The sequence below is a fragment of the Poecile atricapillus genome, chromosome 6 (genome assembly GCF_030490865.1).
Source record: "Poecile atricapillus isolate bPoeAtr1 chromosome 6, bPoeAtr1.hap1, whole genome shotgun sequence".
Lineage (NCBI taxonomy): Eukaryota > Metazoa > Chordata > Aves > Passeriformes > Paridae > Poecile > Poecile atricapillus.
In genome coordinates this window covers 28,726,467-28,740,677 of record NC_081254.1, presented here as the reverse complement: position 1 = coordinate 28,740,677, position 14,211 = coordinate 28,726,467, and the positions used below count along the sequence as shown (strand labels likewise).

At 35.2% G+C, this 14,211-nt stretch overlaps 1 protein-coding gene across 8 annotated transcripts in view; it reads right to left on the bottom strand.

Annotated features, from left to right (window-relative positions):
* The window catches only part of RBM20 (RNA binding motif protein 20), a 103,175-nt gene that overhangs the window by 68,014 nt on the left and 20,950 nt on the right, over positions 1 to 14,211 (bottom strand). Inside the window, exon 1 of one of the 8 annotated variants that reach the window (XM_058840743.1) lies at positions 12,193 to 12,305. The exons of 6 other annotated variants lie outside the window; for them this stretch is intronic. In XM_058840743.1, coding sequence (XP_058696726.1) covers positions 12,193 to 12,206 — 14 coding nt within the window. In that variant the 5' untranslated portion in view covers positions 12,207 to 12,305. Of the gene's footprint in view, positions 1 to 1,762; positions 1,901 to 12,192; positions 12,306 to 14,211 lie in introns of those variants that run through there. One more of the 8 variants, XM_058840742.1, reaches the window with a different exon arrangement.

The window sequence follows — 14,211 nt, the reverse complement described above, 5'->3', positions numbered from 1 at the left end:
TTTGCATACATTACCCACTATGGTGGAGCATAGAGATATTTCAAGATAGCTTAAAATAAACTGGCTTGAGCACAAGAAATGGGTTGAGATGTAACAACACAGAACTCTGCCCACAGCTTCATCCATCCCAACAAGGACCAAAAGCAACTGGAACAACGTGCAGATACATTAGGCTTGGATCAGTGCCCACCTCTGCCACTCCTACCCCATTTTGAGCAGGCATTTTATTCCATTTTAACAGCACTTCTGCAGAGAAAGCTTAGGCTCCTGCTACCCATGTCCTCAGTACACAACCACTTGTCACCAGCCCTTGCAGCAACACCCACATCAACATCAAACAGGCAAACTAGCCGTGCCACATGCCAAAACAGCAGCTGTGGCATCTGCAGAGAGCAGGAGCCTAAACCCCTCCCTCAGAACCCTATGGAGACACTGGAGACCCTGCACTGCTGCCACACTGGGCAGAGGTCAAAGTAAAAGTATAAATATAGATTTAATGTACCTTAAAGGTGATTTACAATGAATGGAGAAGGGGAAATGGGACAGGAAAAGATATTTTCCTCCGAATTTGTATGGCACATGATATTTCTTTCCTTCAGGATATAAAAATTGTAGTGATTGAAAAAATAACATGATGATGATGTAAGAGTCAAAACAAAAATTAGATGCTTGAGACACAAAACTATATTAATACTTTTGAATTAAAAAACAAACAAGTTTTGTAAAATTTTCAATATCCTCTCCTTTCTGGCCTGAGATGTTTGGCCTAAATGTTCTTAAAATGACAAATATCAAAGAAAGAGAATTAGATTCACTCTTTCAGTGAAATTCCTGATTATGTAGGAAGAAAGGAGCAAAACTCCAAAGAGTTAAAAGACCAAACATTAAGTATACTTTCAAGTATCAAGTTTGTACTCAATCATTCATCAAGTTATCTCTTCCCAGATTCATGGATGTGATCTTTTCTGGCTTTAAACCACTTCCTGAACATCATTTCCACAACACCCCCTGAACAAACAATGCACTTGTAGAAGAGTACGTGTTTTATGATCTGCTACACCAAGATTTCCTGAAGCATGTTCAAGAAAAAGGCCCATGGAAAAGGACTTCTTTCCACCTGCACAACCTAATTAATTCTCAGTTGCTTCTGGTTTTTGGGAGCTTTTCAATGCTTCGGTTCAATATTTATTCTACTTCCTCCTCCAATCAAGAAAGGAATCTAGAAATTTAAAGGGTAAATCCAGAAAAAAACTCACAATTTAATACAGAGGCTTACATAAAAGCAAAAACAGCCGTAGTGGATTAATGTATTTCCTTTCCCACAGCTTTTTCATTTAAACCATAACTGTGCATATTTACTGCAACTCTTCCATCTGCCAGCAGCATTGTGCTGACACATCCAGCACACAGGCTGAGGACTGATGGCGAGGAGACAGGTCCCACCATTGCTCTCAAACTTTGAGATTAATATAGCATGAAAACTGGTGAAAAGCCACACTTACAGACATTGCTGACTATCAACAGTGAACCAAATCCTTGTTATTTCAGCCGTTTATCTGAAATGTGAGTCAAGTCTTTAACATAAAATGCTTATAAACAAAAACTAAAATAGATTGTCATCAAAAGCTTTAGGGTTATAATTAGACTTGTTCCTTTTTCTTACAAGTCCTGCATAGTCTGGGTAGGGGAAAAAGAAATGGCTCATGCAGGCATTTGGTTTTTCTTTTATGAAAAGCAGTAGAACCAAAGAGGAGGTACTTACCTTCTGACAAGGTCAAATAGAGTCCACATCACCGTCAGAGTTTATCCTTTGAACCCAATCCTTTCAGCAGGCATATATATAAACACACACACTTGACAATATGGGAAGTGTTACTGATAGATAAGTTATGTAAATGATACAGCGTACTATAATCACCTCTAAACTTATTCTCAGAGTTCAGAGGAGAAAATAAATCTCTTTCTGGAAGCCTCAATGTCACTCATTACAAACCCACTAACTGCAGCAATGCCACAGTAATTCTTCCAAAAGCTTGGTGACCTCTTTGCAAACCTCTCCAGCCTAACACTGGCCTGAAAAAACCTAGCTCCTCCCCAAACCGAAGAATGCATATAAAAGCCTGTATGTTGCTTCCATGCAGTGAACTTCAAGAAAAGTGGTAATTTCTTTTCTTGTTTGTGATGGCAAGTCTGTTTTGGGGGATGGTTATTTCTGAAGTATCATTCTTAATTACTAATAAACACATTGACCACAATTCTGACACTGACTTCAGAGGTCCACCAGTTTCAAAAGTTTCACCCCTCTTTCATATTTTCTTTCCAACCAACACTTTCTACATGACCAAGAGGGGCAAACTCACAGCAAAATGTGGCCATTTTAGCAGCTTGAGAAGGCCACTAAAAGCTACATATAATCCCAGTTGTCAAGAAAGCTGAAATCCAGAGGTCTTCAGGCTACTGGGAAATACAGCCATCCTGACCACCAGCATCCTACTGATGCACCAAGCAACAGCAACACAGCCAGAACTGGATAAAGCAAACCCATGTAGCTCCCACATGATGGTAACTCTGACTTCTTCCAGAGGTTAAATAATGTGGTCTCCCTTTGCTGAGAACAATAGGCAGGTTTGGTGATACAGATGGTTATTCACTGGGAATACAAATCAGACATATCAGTTTGCTGTGCAGAAGTCAACAAAAACATCCAACCTCAGATACTTCCAACTCAAAACGATAGTGTGAACACAGACGGTCTTTCCCTACCCCATGAAGTTTTCTGGCAGGTGCTTTTTCCTTAGAAATTACTATTACCTTTGATTATGCACATCAATGCTTTTCATGCCCATTTAAAAAGAAAAAGCTGCAAGCTTTCTTACCTCTCTGCTATAAAACTTAATCATTACATCTTAGCACAAATAATATTTCTATGTGCCACACTAGTCTTACTGATATCAAGCCGTGAAAAAAGAATCACTTACAGGCTCTTGACAGGCTTAAAGGTAATAAAATGACTTTTAGTCAAGAATGTCAATTAAGATGGCAATGTCATAAAGGAAACTTGTAAAAAATATCACCCCATTGCTGTTCATAAACACAAGCCTGGTTTGGATATATTCAATTACAAGCAAAGAAGGATAATTAAGCAGTTCATGATATGGAATGGCTAAAACATGTGCAATCTTATTTATGTTCTCTGCACCTGTGTTTTCTATGGCTTAAATTATAATACTGATCTTTTAAACTGCACTCAGAGAGTATCCCAGTTCATTCACATGGGAATGACATGTTCTATTTTTAATTAATATGTAAATTTAAAAGGATGCAAGATATTGCAGAGCCTTACCACTAGCCAAATATATACTGCCAAATAACTATTAAGATATTTACTCTTGGGTCAAGACAACCCAAGTACTTCCAGAACTAGTCTGTGTGCCTAGTGTACTTGTCAGTGTTACTTATCTCCTTTGTTCTCTCCACCTTTATTTTTCTCTTTTTGTTGCTTCGACTCACATTATTTAATCCACAGTGCAATGGGGACCTCTCGTAGCTCATTTTTCAAACCGGATTGTAACCTCTACCCATGTAAGCTGCAACCGCATTTTCCAACGCTCGGAGCAATGAAACCACAGAACCCTTGCTAAAGCCCTCTAATCCTTAACAAAGTCTTTGAGGTGGAGGCACCCATGGCTGTCAGATGTGCGCAGGGGAATGGCACAGGGAGCTCTCGGTGCCATGGGACGCCCGCCTGTCCCCGCCGGCTGCGTGAGCAGTGCCACCGAGGAGCGAGGGGAGAGCAGACCCCTCGCCTATGGCCAGGTGGGGAATTCAGCAGGTTTACTACAAGTTACCACTCTTGTCCTAGCACCGACAGACTGCTCCTGCCCTAAATATCGTGGGAAACATAACAACCTCATGCTTTTACTTAGTTATTACATTTTCAAGTAGATTTTGCAGTACCATGGTAGATTACTGCGATGTCTGTAATTTCATCCACCCTATATTCCAGTCATTAGTTTTCACAGATCTTACAGGAGTTACAAAATAATTTTCAGGTATTTTTATTTTGCATGTTCCTTAAAAGTACTTGAAAAGAAAACACTGATAATTGGTTGGATATAAAAATTAAAGGAAATCTAATATAAACTTCATTTTTTAAAAAAGCCAGTTAGTTTCAAGCTTCTTAAACTCAAAGAAAAAAGAAAGAAGAAACCGTACAGTATGTGTGTTTCTAGACCGGGAATTCATAATATACACAACTGCTCTTTATTTCCAGTTCGTTTTCAAGTGTGAGGGTAACACGTTATCTTTTTGTTTGGCAAACAGCTTCGCCTAAGGTAGAAGAATAAAAATGGTTCAATAAAGGAAAAGTACACTTATACAACTGAAAGAAAACTAAACTGCTTTCAAGATATTTAAACACATGCAAAGGAAAACACATGTATATCCTTCAAAATTTTAAAATGCAACCTTAAACCCAGTTGAAATAGTTAAGTATAACCACTAGTTGACTCCTGTACTATAACATGGACTAGTGGTAATTAAAAATATTTATGTAATGATCTATTATATACATATATATCCCCCACAAAAATCTAATGCCAAACACATCACAGAATTTTCTGACATGCAAAGTTTATATTATTTAATCTTTGTAGCAAACTGACATTTAATTATAACATCAAAATGTTTCTGCGTTTGTTCCCTGTACGCTCTGGACAGCACAGAGCTTTCTGAGCTCAGCGAGGATTTCAAAAAAATTTCTTCACTGCCAGTATTAACATGCATATATTAACTTTTGAGAAACAGAAATTATGTAACATTTTAGCTACTCTCACATATTGATGAAATGCCTCATCCAAGAGATTGTTTATCCTTTACTACCTATCAACGGTCCTTCGTATTTGCTATACTTTCCTTATACTGTCCTTCTTAGAAATATATGGAAATATACTTAAAATTTACTAAAAAAAAGTTTTAAAATACTCGGCTAAAAAGGATAACAATACATCGATTCAAACCAGGAATTACTATTTTCTAAAACCGCATTTCTAACCTAAGAAAAGCTATTTTTAGATAATTCACAAAGAATGAGACGTTTTAAATAAGATTTTCCTACTATGACAGCCAACACCTAGGATTATTTTCATTGCACTTTATTCCAACAAGCCAACAGCATAGCAGCTTCTAGCTGTACATGCAACTCAATCCTCTCAGAACAGCAATAGTGAAAAACAAATTTCTTAAATGTTGAAAAGATTGCCAGCAGCATAGTAATGGAAAATTATTCTAAAAGTTATAGCAACTGTGATACTTTCTCCCAAGTAATTAGAAAAACATCTGTTATTTACATTGGGGTTTTTGTGTATAATGGTACTCTTTCTTTTCTTTTTACCTCTAGGTGATATTTTATTTCATAGTAAAAGGAAGTGCATAGCCAGTTTTAGATTATGAAGGATTACACGGCATTAAGACTGTCAGAAGAAAGAGTGAAGGCAAACTGTGAACCAGCCAGATTAACACCAATGCTGTCACCAGGATTTTCCTTCCAGCACCTAACTTTTTACATTTGAAATATTCTCTATGGTTTTAGATTTAAAACTAATCCTTCAAACAATCTTATCATTATCTTTATTTGAATTTATTACATGCCCAGTGCTATAGTTTCAGTAATTTGCAGACTTCTCTGCTGAGAAGCATGTAACAAACCCATCTGAGACATTAACACTTTTGTAATTTGTGGTTTCTTAAAGATTTTTTTAAGATGACAATTTTACAACAGATGAAATTGAACATTCATTCTTAGCAACCAAAGCTGAATACAAACAAATTTTGATACTCTGAGCACATCACTGAGACTTGTACTCATGAAAACCAGTAGAAACTCAGATGACTGAAATATCTATGAGCATTCTTAACTTTTGGGATTTACTACAAAAATGAAACAGAATAAACACACGCAATTGTCCCTCAACAAGTACTGCATCACCCCTTTAATTTCAGGGTTTTTCCAATATTAAAAAGATCAAAACCAAGTTGATATACTTTTAAGATTATGTGCTATCATAAATTATGATGAATTAATACAAAAAGCAGTCATTAACATACATATCCACTAGTTTCAATAACACATAATTTCAATTTTAGTTGTCAACCCTTTACTCTCAGAGCTTTCCTACAAACATTAAAATTCCAGAAATAAAGATGATTGTAACCACATTTTTTTATTACAATTGTTTCATAAAATTTACTGCAATATGTATTCTGAAACAGATTATTCATTTTTATGTTAAGTAATTCTACACTACTTAATATGCAGGCAATTAGGCCACTGATTTTAAAAAAAAAATAATCTTTGAATTAGAAAGTAGAGCTTTTATAGGTTTCCAGACAAGTTTTGTAACACTGCTTAAATCTATCAGTCAGGCCATGGCAGTCCATTTATGGTTTTCCCATTGCAAATGAAACAAACAAAATAATACATACCCAACAAACCTTTTTGACATGATGCACAAAAAAGCCCCCCAAATTTAATAAAAGTAAACAGCGCTACTTATCTATAAAACTGACAGAATTCTTTGACAGCATATTTAGTTGGAAGCAGAGACAGATGAATTAATATGAAGTATAGAAACACAAATTGTCTGCCAAAATATTTCTTCCTTTTATTAACTAGCGATTTATCTTAGAAACTGTTGAAATGCATTCTGCTAAAAGCTGACTGCTACTATGATGTACTTGGGCCATTTTCACTGCACACTGACAGAAAAAACACTTTCATGCTCTACCGAAAAGGCACAGGCATTTTTTAGCAGTCTTTCAAGCATACAAAGAACTTCCTTAAACAACCTGATTATGTGTTTAACGTTCTCTGCTTCATTGAACATTCACACAAATTAAATCAACTAAAACAGAAACCGATCAACAAAAATAAAGGCACAAATTTGTGTTTGCTTACAAAATTCTGAGTGGACAATACAATGTAGTAAAAACTACTCAAAGATTTTGCTTGCTTATTACTTTGTTTTATTCCTTGTTTTGGGGTTTGGGTTGTTTCTTTTTTTAATAAAAGCTAGAATCAGGCTAAACAGTCTTCCAGAAGTTATTTGTTGAAATTATTTTACAGTTTTCCGCAGGAGGGCTGGGCTCAGGTTTTAGGGTTCAGGACCTTCAGTGGAAAATGTACCCGAACACCAACCTCCCACACAACACAAACTTGGCTTCTAAAGGGATTTAGTCTATCAGAAATCAGCTCCAAAGATTCAAATGCTGGGTCCAGTAATTCCAGGTGTTCTCAAAGCCATGTTAGCGTCACAAATGGAGAGGATTTTTCCCTTCCCCACATCCTGTTTATAAAGCAGATGTGGGGGCTCCCCAGACCCTGACAGACAACTCTTTGTTCCCAGTTGACTGGAGGGCGTCCAAGCATTCCCGCTAAAGAAAACGGGGTTTCTCTGTCCCAGTTGTGTTATGAAGGAAAGAAAATTGCTAATTCCATTGGCTCTTTAGGGAGCACTTCTCGATGAGACTGGTCAAGGTTACCAACATCTCCACATGTTTGACAGTTGGCTTATTTTAAGGTGATTTTTGTTTTGTTTTCCTCTCAAGCCCAAAAATACAAGTGAACAAACTTTCATGTATAACATCTCTAGGACTGAAGATCTATTGATGAGAATTTATTAAGCTCGGGCTTTGAATTGTCTCTGTCATCTATTCATAAAGGAGTATTTGAAATCACTAACTGAATGTAATGAGAATTTTCCTGCACAACAAAGACAACATTTCCATTCTTTCTTTAAGCATTTTATAAAATACAAATACAGCATTTATTCTTTCTGCTAGTCTTCAACAAATCTTAATACTGGATATTAACACCTATTTTGCTTAGATACCAGAGAGCATGCAGAGGATTCCCTGCATGCCCTGGGAGGCTTCCTGATGCAAAGATTCAGAAAAAGAATTACTAATTCTAAAATAGAAATTTTCAAGCTCCAGGGGGACTAATGAATAACATACAGAAAACCTCAATCCAACTGATTTTGGGAACTTTGCATAAAATTAAAATTCTGAGAGAGTTGAACAGGAGTCTCTAAAATATTAATTTTTGGTACAATCTCACTGAGAGATATGATGAAAATATTAAAATGAATAAAAAATATATTTTCATGTTCCTGAAACAGAAATGTTCATGCTATTTCCTGGTCTTTGAGGGTAATAAAACAGGATATATTTATTGGTATAACTTATTGGATAATTTGGTAATTTGAGTTCTAAACCAGCATGATTTGCTTAGTTATAAGCCTATAATATATATGCACTGAGTAAAAAGGCACATGTAAAGAACTGTTCCAGAAGTAATTATTCCTAAAGAATACAATTCCATTCTGATTTTATTAAGTATACTTTAACAATGACTTTGGAGTATTTATAAAAGATAAACAAATCTCATATCCTATCAATGTGGTATTTGATATATTGTGCAAATGAGTAATTTGCAGCTTAAACTCCTTCACAGGTTTGCTCCCAGTGCTGTACACAGCAGGTCATTGCCAGTACTGAAAAGTTTTGCTGCAGTTTAGCAACTCCAGTTTTCAGTCACACAACGCTGCAACGGCGACAAGATTATGAGTTTTCTTTGCCACTCCATTTACTGGGAAACGTTTTACTCAAACCATATCCAAAACCAGCAGTAAGATCTGATAAAAAAGTAACCTCTCTAGCTTTCACTCCAGGTAAAATAAAAACATATGGCTCATTGCTTTAGAAAGCAAACTCCACATGAAGGACAGCAAAATACCACTGAAGCAGTCTGTTACAGTCAGTATGGTTCTGATACTCTGCTGACTTCTATTACCTGTTTGATACATGAAGAGCCTGAAAGCTGGAGTATGGAAAATTGAAAAAGTCACCACAACAAATTTTAACACAAAAAACATCAGTGTGCTGCAGATGTTAAGCCATTTCTACTACACAAGCAGAATATTTTTGCTGTTGAAATCCTTCAAGAAAGGTGGCTTAAAGAAATAATCCCAAATCTCCAACCGCAGAGGTGGAGAGGACCTGGCTGGGACCAAATGACCAAGCTCATTCTTTATCACAGTTAATTTTTTCTACTTTTTTCCCTAAGCTTTTTTCCTTTTTTGACAGTTACAAAACAGGTGAATGACACTAAAAAACATTGATGCTTTCATTTGGCAACTCCACAGAGCTTTAACCAGGAGTCACCTTCAATGCACTGAAAAAACCGACAGTACACCATTTAAAAGGTAAACATTTGTATCTACTCATCTAGAGTAGATAGAGTGGCCTAGGAGCCACTGGGGATTAATCTACATTTACAAACCATAGGATTAGGGAGTGCTTCAGAGCATTCTATGCTGCTAAATTTGTAGTTTTTTATAAGAGCATTTCACAAATCTGTGCAGTCAGAACTACAAACTTCCAGGACAAGGAGTGACCACGTTGTCTGATTCAGATTCTTTAGTTAATAACTAGGACTGTTTGTAAATCTAGGAGTATCACTTGTGGGGATGACTGCAACAGAAACCATTTATTGTAATACTAATTAATATTATAGACCAACAAATTTCTCCTGAAGGATATGAAGATCTTTGTTGCTTTGGGAAAAACAGGGGCATAATTAGGCTACAATCTATTTTGTGATTTCAATTTAACTTCTGTTTTTCACCTGACACTGAGAAATTATCTAAAGTGATATAAGTAAGAAGTGTGATATCAAGGAAATATCTATTTAGCTCTTCCAATTGCTTTTTAAACTTACTCAATACGAACTTATAGCATTTTTTTTCATTTGGTACAAAAATACTCTGAGCTGTATTTCGTAAAACTTGTTCTAACCATTTTAAAACCGTTTTCCCAGGTCCATAAGATTAACACTGCAGATACATACAATTTAGACATAAAGCACTTAATACATTGAAGATGTTGAGAGATGATCTTATACATGCACTACTGGACTGTGTAAACTGCTTCTATGATAACTATGTTTTCTCTGATTAAGAACTCATTTTGAAAGACTCTCAATTATCCTTTGTTCACAGCAGTATTTTCACCTCATACAGAGATTTTCGCCCATTGCCTAATAAAATTATATAGGTGAACGTGTTAAACAGTAGTTTCTGCAATGCTTCACTAACACAAGGTCAAATACATATTATTTGTCACCTTAATTTTATTTTTCAGGTATAATTTACCACTATTGCAAATCACACAACAATTATTCATGTTGGTAGGCATGTCAACAATTGGCATGAAATAATAAAATAATTCCTGAAAAGAGTATGCTGTATTTACCATGAGGAAAATATTCCTGTAATGTATTTTCCATGGCATGGATAAGTTGAAGAGACAGAGGCAACTTAGTGATTATTAATAATTACAATTTTATACAGCCTGAACACACACAAAAAACATTTCATTTCTCTGTTAACACAGAAGTTCAGAAATTTTCACTTCCACCTTCAAAGTTCTGCTTAAATTTTTCAAGTGTGTCCTTAGGTAGAGAACCATTTGCCAGTTAAATGCCTATATTGAATAAATGGTTTTCTCTTTGCCCCTTCCCTTGCAGTAAAGGAAGTTGCTATAATATGTAAGGGACTGGAAATAGAGGAAAAGCTACCACTTTGCCAAAACCGCCTATGTTTATCCATAGTGATAACAATGCACATTCTCTTACGGGATTTTCTTCTTGTGCATTATTTATAGCTAAAAATAAAAAATAAAGTTTCACAGTTACAATTTATTTACATTATTTTATTCTATTTTTTTAAATACCAACATAAATAAAGCAAATCAAAACATACCTTAACTTTACGTTTCTTAACTATATAGTTCTTTATTATTAACCCACAAACAGAGACAGAGCAGCAACTCTACAGTTAAACTGCTTTGCTCTTTCAACACTGCAGGGTCCAAGAATTTGGGGCAGGGGGCAGTGTCAAGCCAAAACACTGAACGGTTAAACAAAACCCATCATTTAACATAACGTGAGTGAATTGACCCACTACCACACTACAGCACAATGACTTTTTTAATGTATTCTAACAGTTTGCATAGAATTTGATGTGTTCCTTCTAAAGCATCCTTCAATGTCTTACTTTTATGAGAGGCAATATTAAGTTTTTACCACTTATCTAACAAAAAAATATTTTAAATAATGCATCTAAGTAGCTTCTTAAATAAAACATTATATAATTGCTGTTGCCCTTCTTAAAAAGGAATTTAAAGGAATTAACTGCTTAATTAAAAAAATCCCAAATGCACCACAAAAATACACTTTTAAAGTACACCTACTGAACAAAACTAATAAATAAACAAAAAAAGATGTTTATAAACTATTTTATGCTTCCAAATTGTTTACACTAATTCATGCTTTTAACAGATCTCTGTTTAAGGAAGGTTTCCTATGGCTTCCTGGTCCCACTAGCAGTGTTCTCCCACAACCCTGTAGCTCACTGAGCCTTGCTAGAGACTTTATTGAACATCCTTAAAAATAGAGAAAAGTTTGTGACTTCTCCTATCTAGGTCTTTTAAGTGCCAGCACTATCAAGCAGTCACCCCAGGACCCAGGAAGGATAAGGGTATGTTGTCAACAAAGGAAAAAAGAGATAAGGCCTTTGGTGCCCACCCCTTTGACCTAACAAAAACCCAGGGCTTGATATTGGTCTCCAGGTCAAAAATAGACTGTCTGCATCTGAAAGCAGCAGAGAACATTTCCACAGTTATCTCATTCTTAGTCGTTTTGCAAACCACATTAAGCACTTCAGAAAAACAACACCCATATCTGCAGTGGAGTCATTTGGGAACAACAACCCTGAATGATATTTGAGAAAAAGCATGTTTTTCAAGAGCAATAGAAGCCATTAAGAAAAAAAAATCCTACGCTGAAGTCCTCTCTTTTATGTTATGCTTTCAATAGGTGTCTTCACAAAACCACCACTAACCCGTTCCACTGAAAATTAAAACCAAAACACATGGATCTCCCTCTGCTTTTTTTTACTCAATGCAATATCACACGTTGAAGGTACAAATACTTAAAAAAAGATTGGGTAGCCACACACAGCAGTGATACACTGTGTTCTCCTTCTTATCTATCAAAGAAAAAATAGCGTTAACTACTAAAAGTTATACTAAGCAATTTTAACAAACCAGTATCAAGTCAAATAAATATACTACCTTTTCTGATTCATTATCTTTGTTTTTGCGTTTTTCCTCTTATAAAATTTTGTCTGCTTTCCTCTGATAAAAACTCAGTAATTCCCCATGTTCTTGCTGAGCACTCATGTGAGTTCACACAGTTCAACTGCTTGTGCTGTCCAAGCCAGTATAGCTTAAATCCCAGTCAGCCGGGAAGCCAGGCAGATAAGCACTGGCCTATGGAAAATTTATCTTTTGAAAGGGAACAGGGTGCTTGAAACAGAACTTGAGGTCAGGACAATCTGTAAATTAATGTAAACTGGAGTTTGTAGATTCAGGACCTAGTAAATGCATTGAACAAGATTATCTGCCAGGTTCCACTAGGTGCTTCCAATTACAAATCAGTTCATTTTATATAATTTGAATAGGCATATTTTGAATCCACACTTTCTCCACTATAGAATTTTATAATTTAATAATAAAATAAAATTAAATAAACCAGATTCTGAGGTATGCAGTTTTATTAATAAAAAGGTGGTGGGATACTTTTTAGCTAAGACATGCAGATTTCCTTGTGTACCAACAGAACAAAAACATTTTCCAGTGGAAGGCTCTCTTGCATGAGAAACTTCTTTTTTAAGGAAAATTCTTTGCCTTTATTTAAAAATAATGTATTCTAAAACTGTCTGTTCTATAAATTGAGTACTGACAAGTTGTTTTCCAAGACTAAACACAAACATAAATTTCACTATGTGTTTTAAATTCAAGATCAGAAAGCTTTAGTAAATTAATATTTGCCTTTCAAAATCTTCAGGTATAATGGAATTCTAAGGCATTGAATAGTTGCAGAGAGAACAAAAAATTCATTAAATGAAGGGGGGAAATAATGTTTAAATAGTAACTGAAAGCATAGGTATTATGAAGTAGTATTTAATTTATCACATTTGACAAAGTATTACTGTACAGAAAAGAACAAAAACACACTAAACCAAAGAAATTAGCATTATTCAATTACATTTGTTCTTGAACATGGCTTCCTCTTATTTAAAGGATTTGTTTTTACAAATTTGAACTAAATTAAATTAATAAGTTATATCCAAGCCTAAGCAAGAAAAATACAGCTCTTTAATATAAAAAAAAAAAAAATCAAGGATTTTCTGTATGTGCCCTGAAAAATAATTCAAAATGCTACTAAAAAGATACGGACATGCCTAAATAGCTTTCATTAAATAAATTAAACTAAAATTCTAAGCTAAATATGTTTAGTTGAGAAGCAATAAAGAATTTGACCTGCCTGTCTCCAGTCTGAGATTCTAACCCCACAGGAATTTCTTTTGTCAGAAAAATTAACTCCTACTTTCGGAAGAGGGTTTTTTCAGTAGTATGCAATCTTCTTGATGGGATACAAATGAAAACATGTGCTCTCCTTCTGCACTACATATATATCCAAGAATGGAAAATGATTTAAAATTTTCTCATAAAGTATCAGCTTCTTCAGCTCATGATTTCACCTTCTGTGCTCAACATATCTAGAGAACAAGCACAAAAATGGGACATTTCTGCAGTTATCTTGGAGGGAAGAAATACACTGATAGAGTAAGCAAGAATGAGCTACAATATGAACAAATGTGAGACATTATTTTGTTAGATCTATCTAAATAGAAAGTATGTAATTACAATAAAATTGTCTGATGTGCCACAGTACGTTATTGTTAACCAATGGATAAACTTAAGTGATTTTCCATTTTGCTTGTTCCTTCACATGGCAGTTCCACATCACTTCCCACTAACCTACTCAAATGAGTCTCTGCATAGAACAAGACTTCTGGATGGTTATTGGTTTGATATTTTTTATTATCAATGGGAAATAAACAATATAGTTTGAGATCCTGTTCCATGATTTCTGAAAGAAAAAAAAAATTAAATTCTGTAAGTAGAACAAAAGACCATGTCCTGTGACTGTTTCATAAAAGCCTCCCCCTTTAAACAGAAAAAGAGCAAGAGTAATACGCACAACCGAATGTTTAATGACTGAAGTGATTTATGCAAGAGAAATGG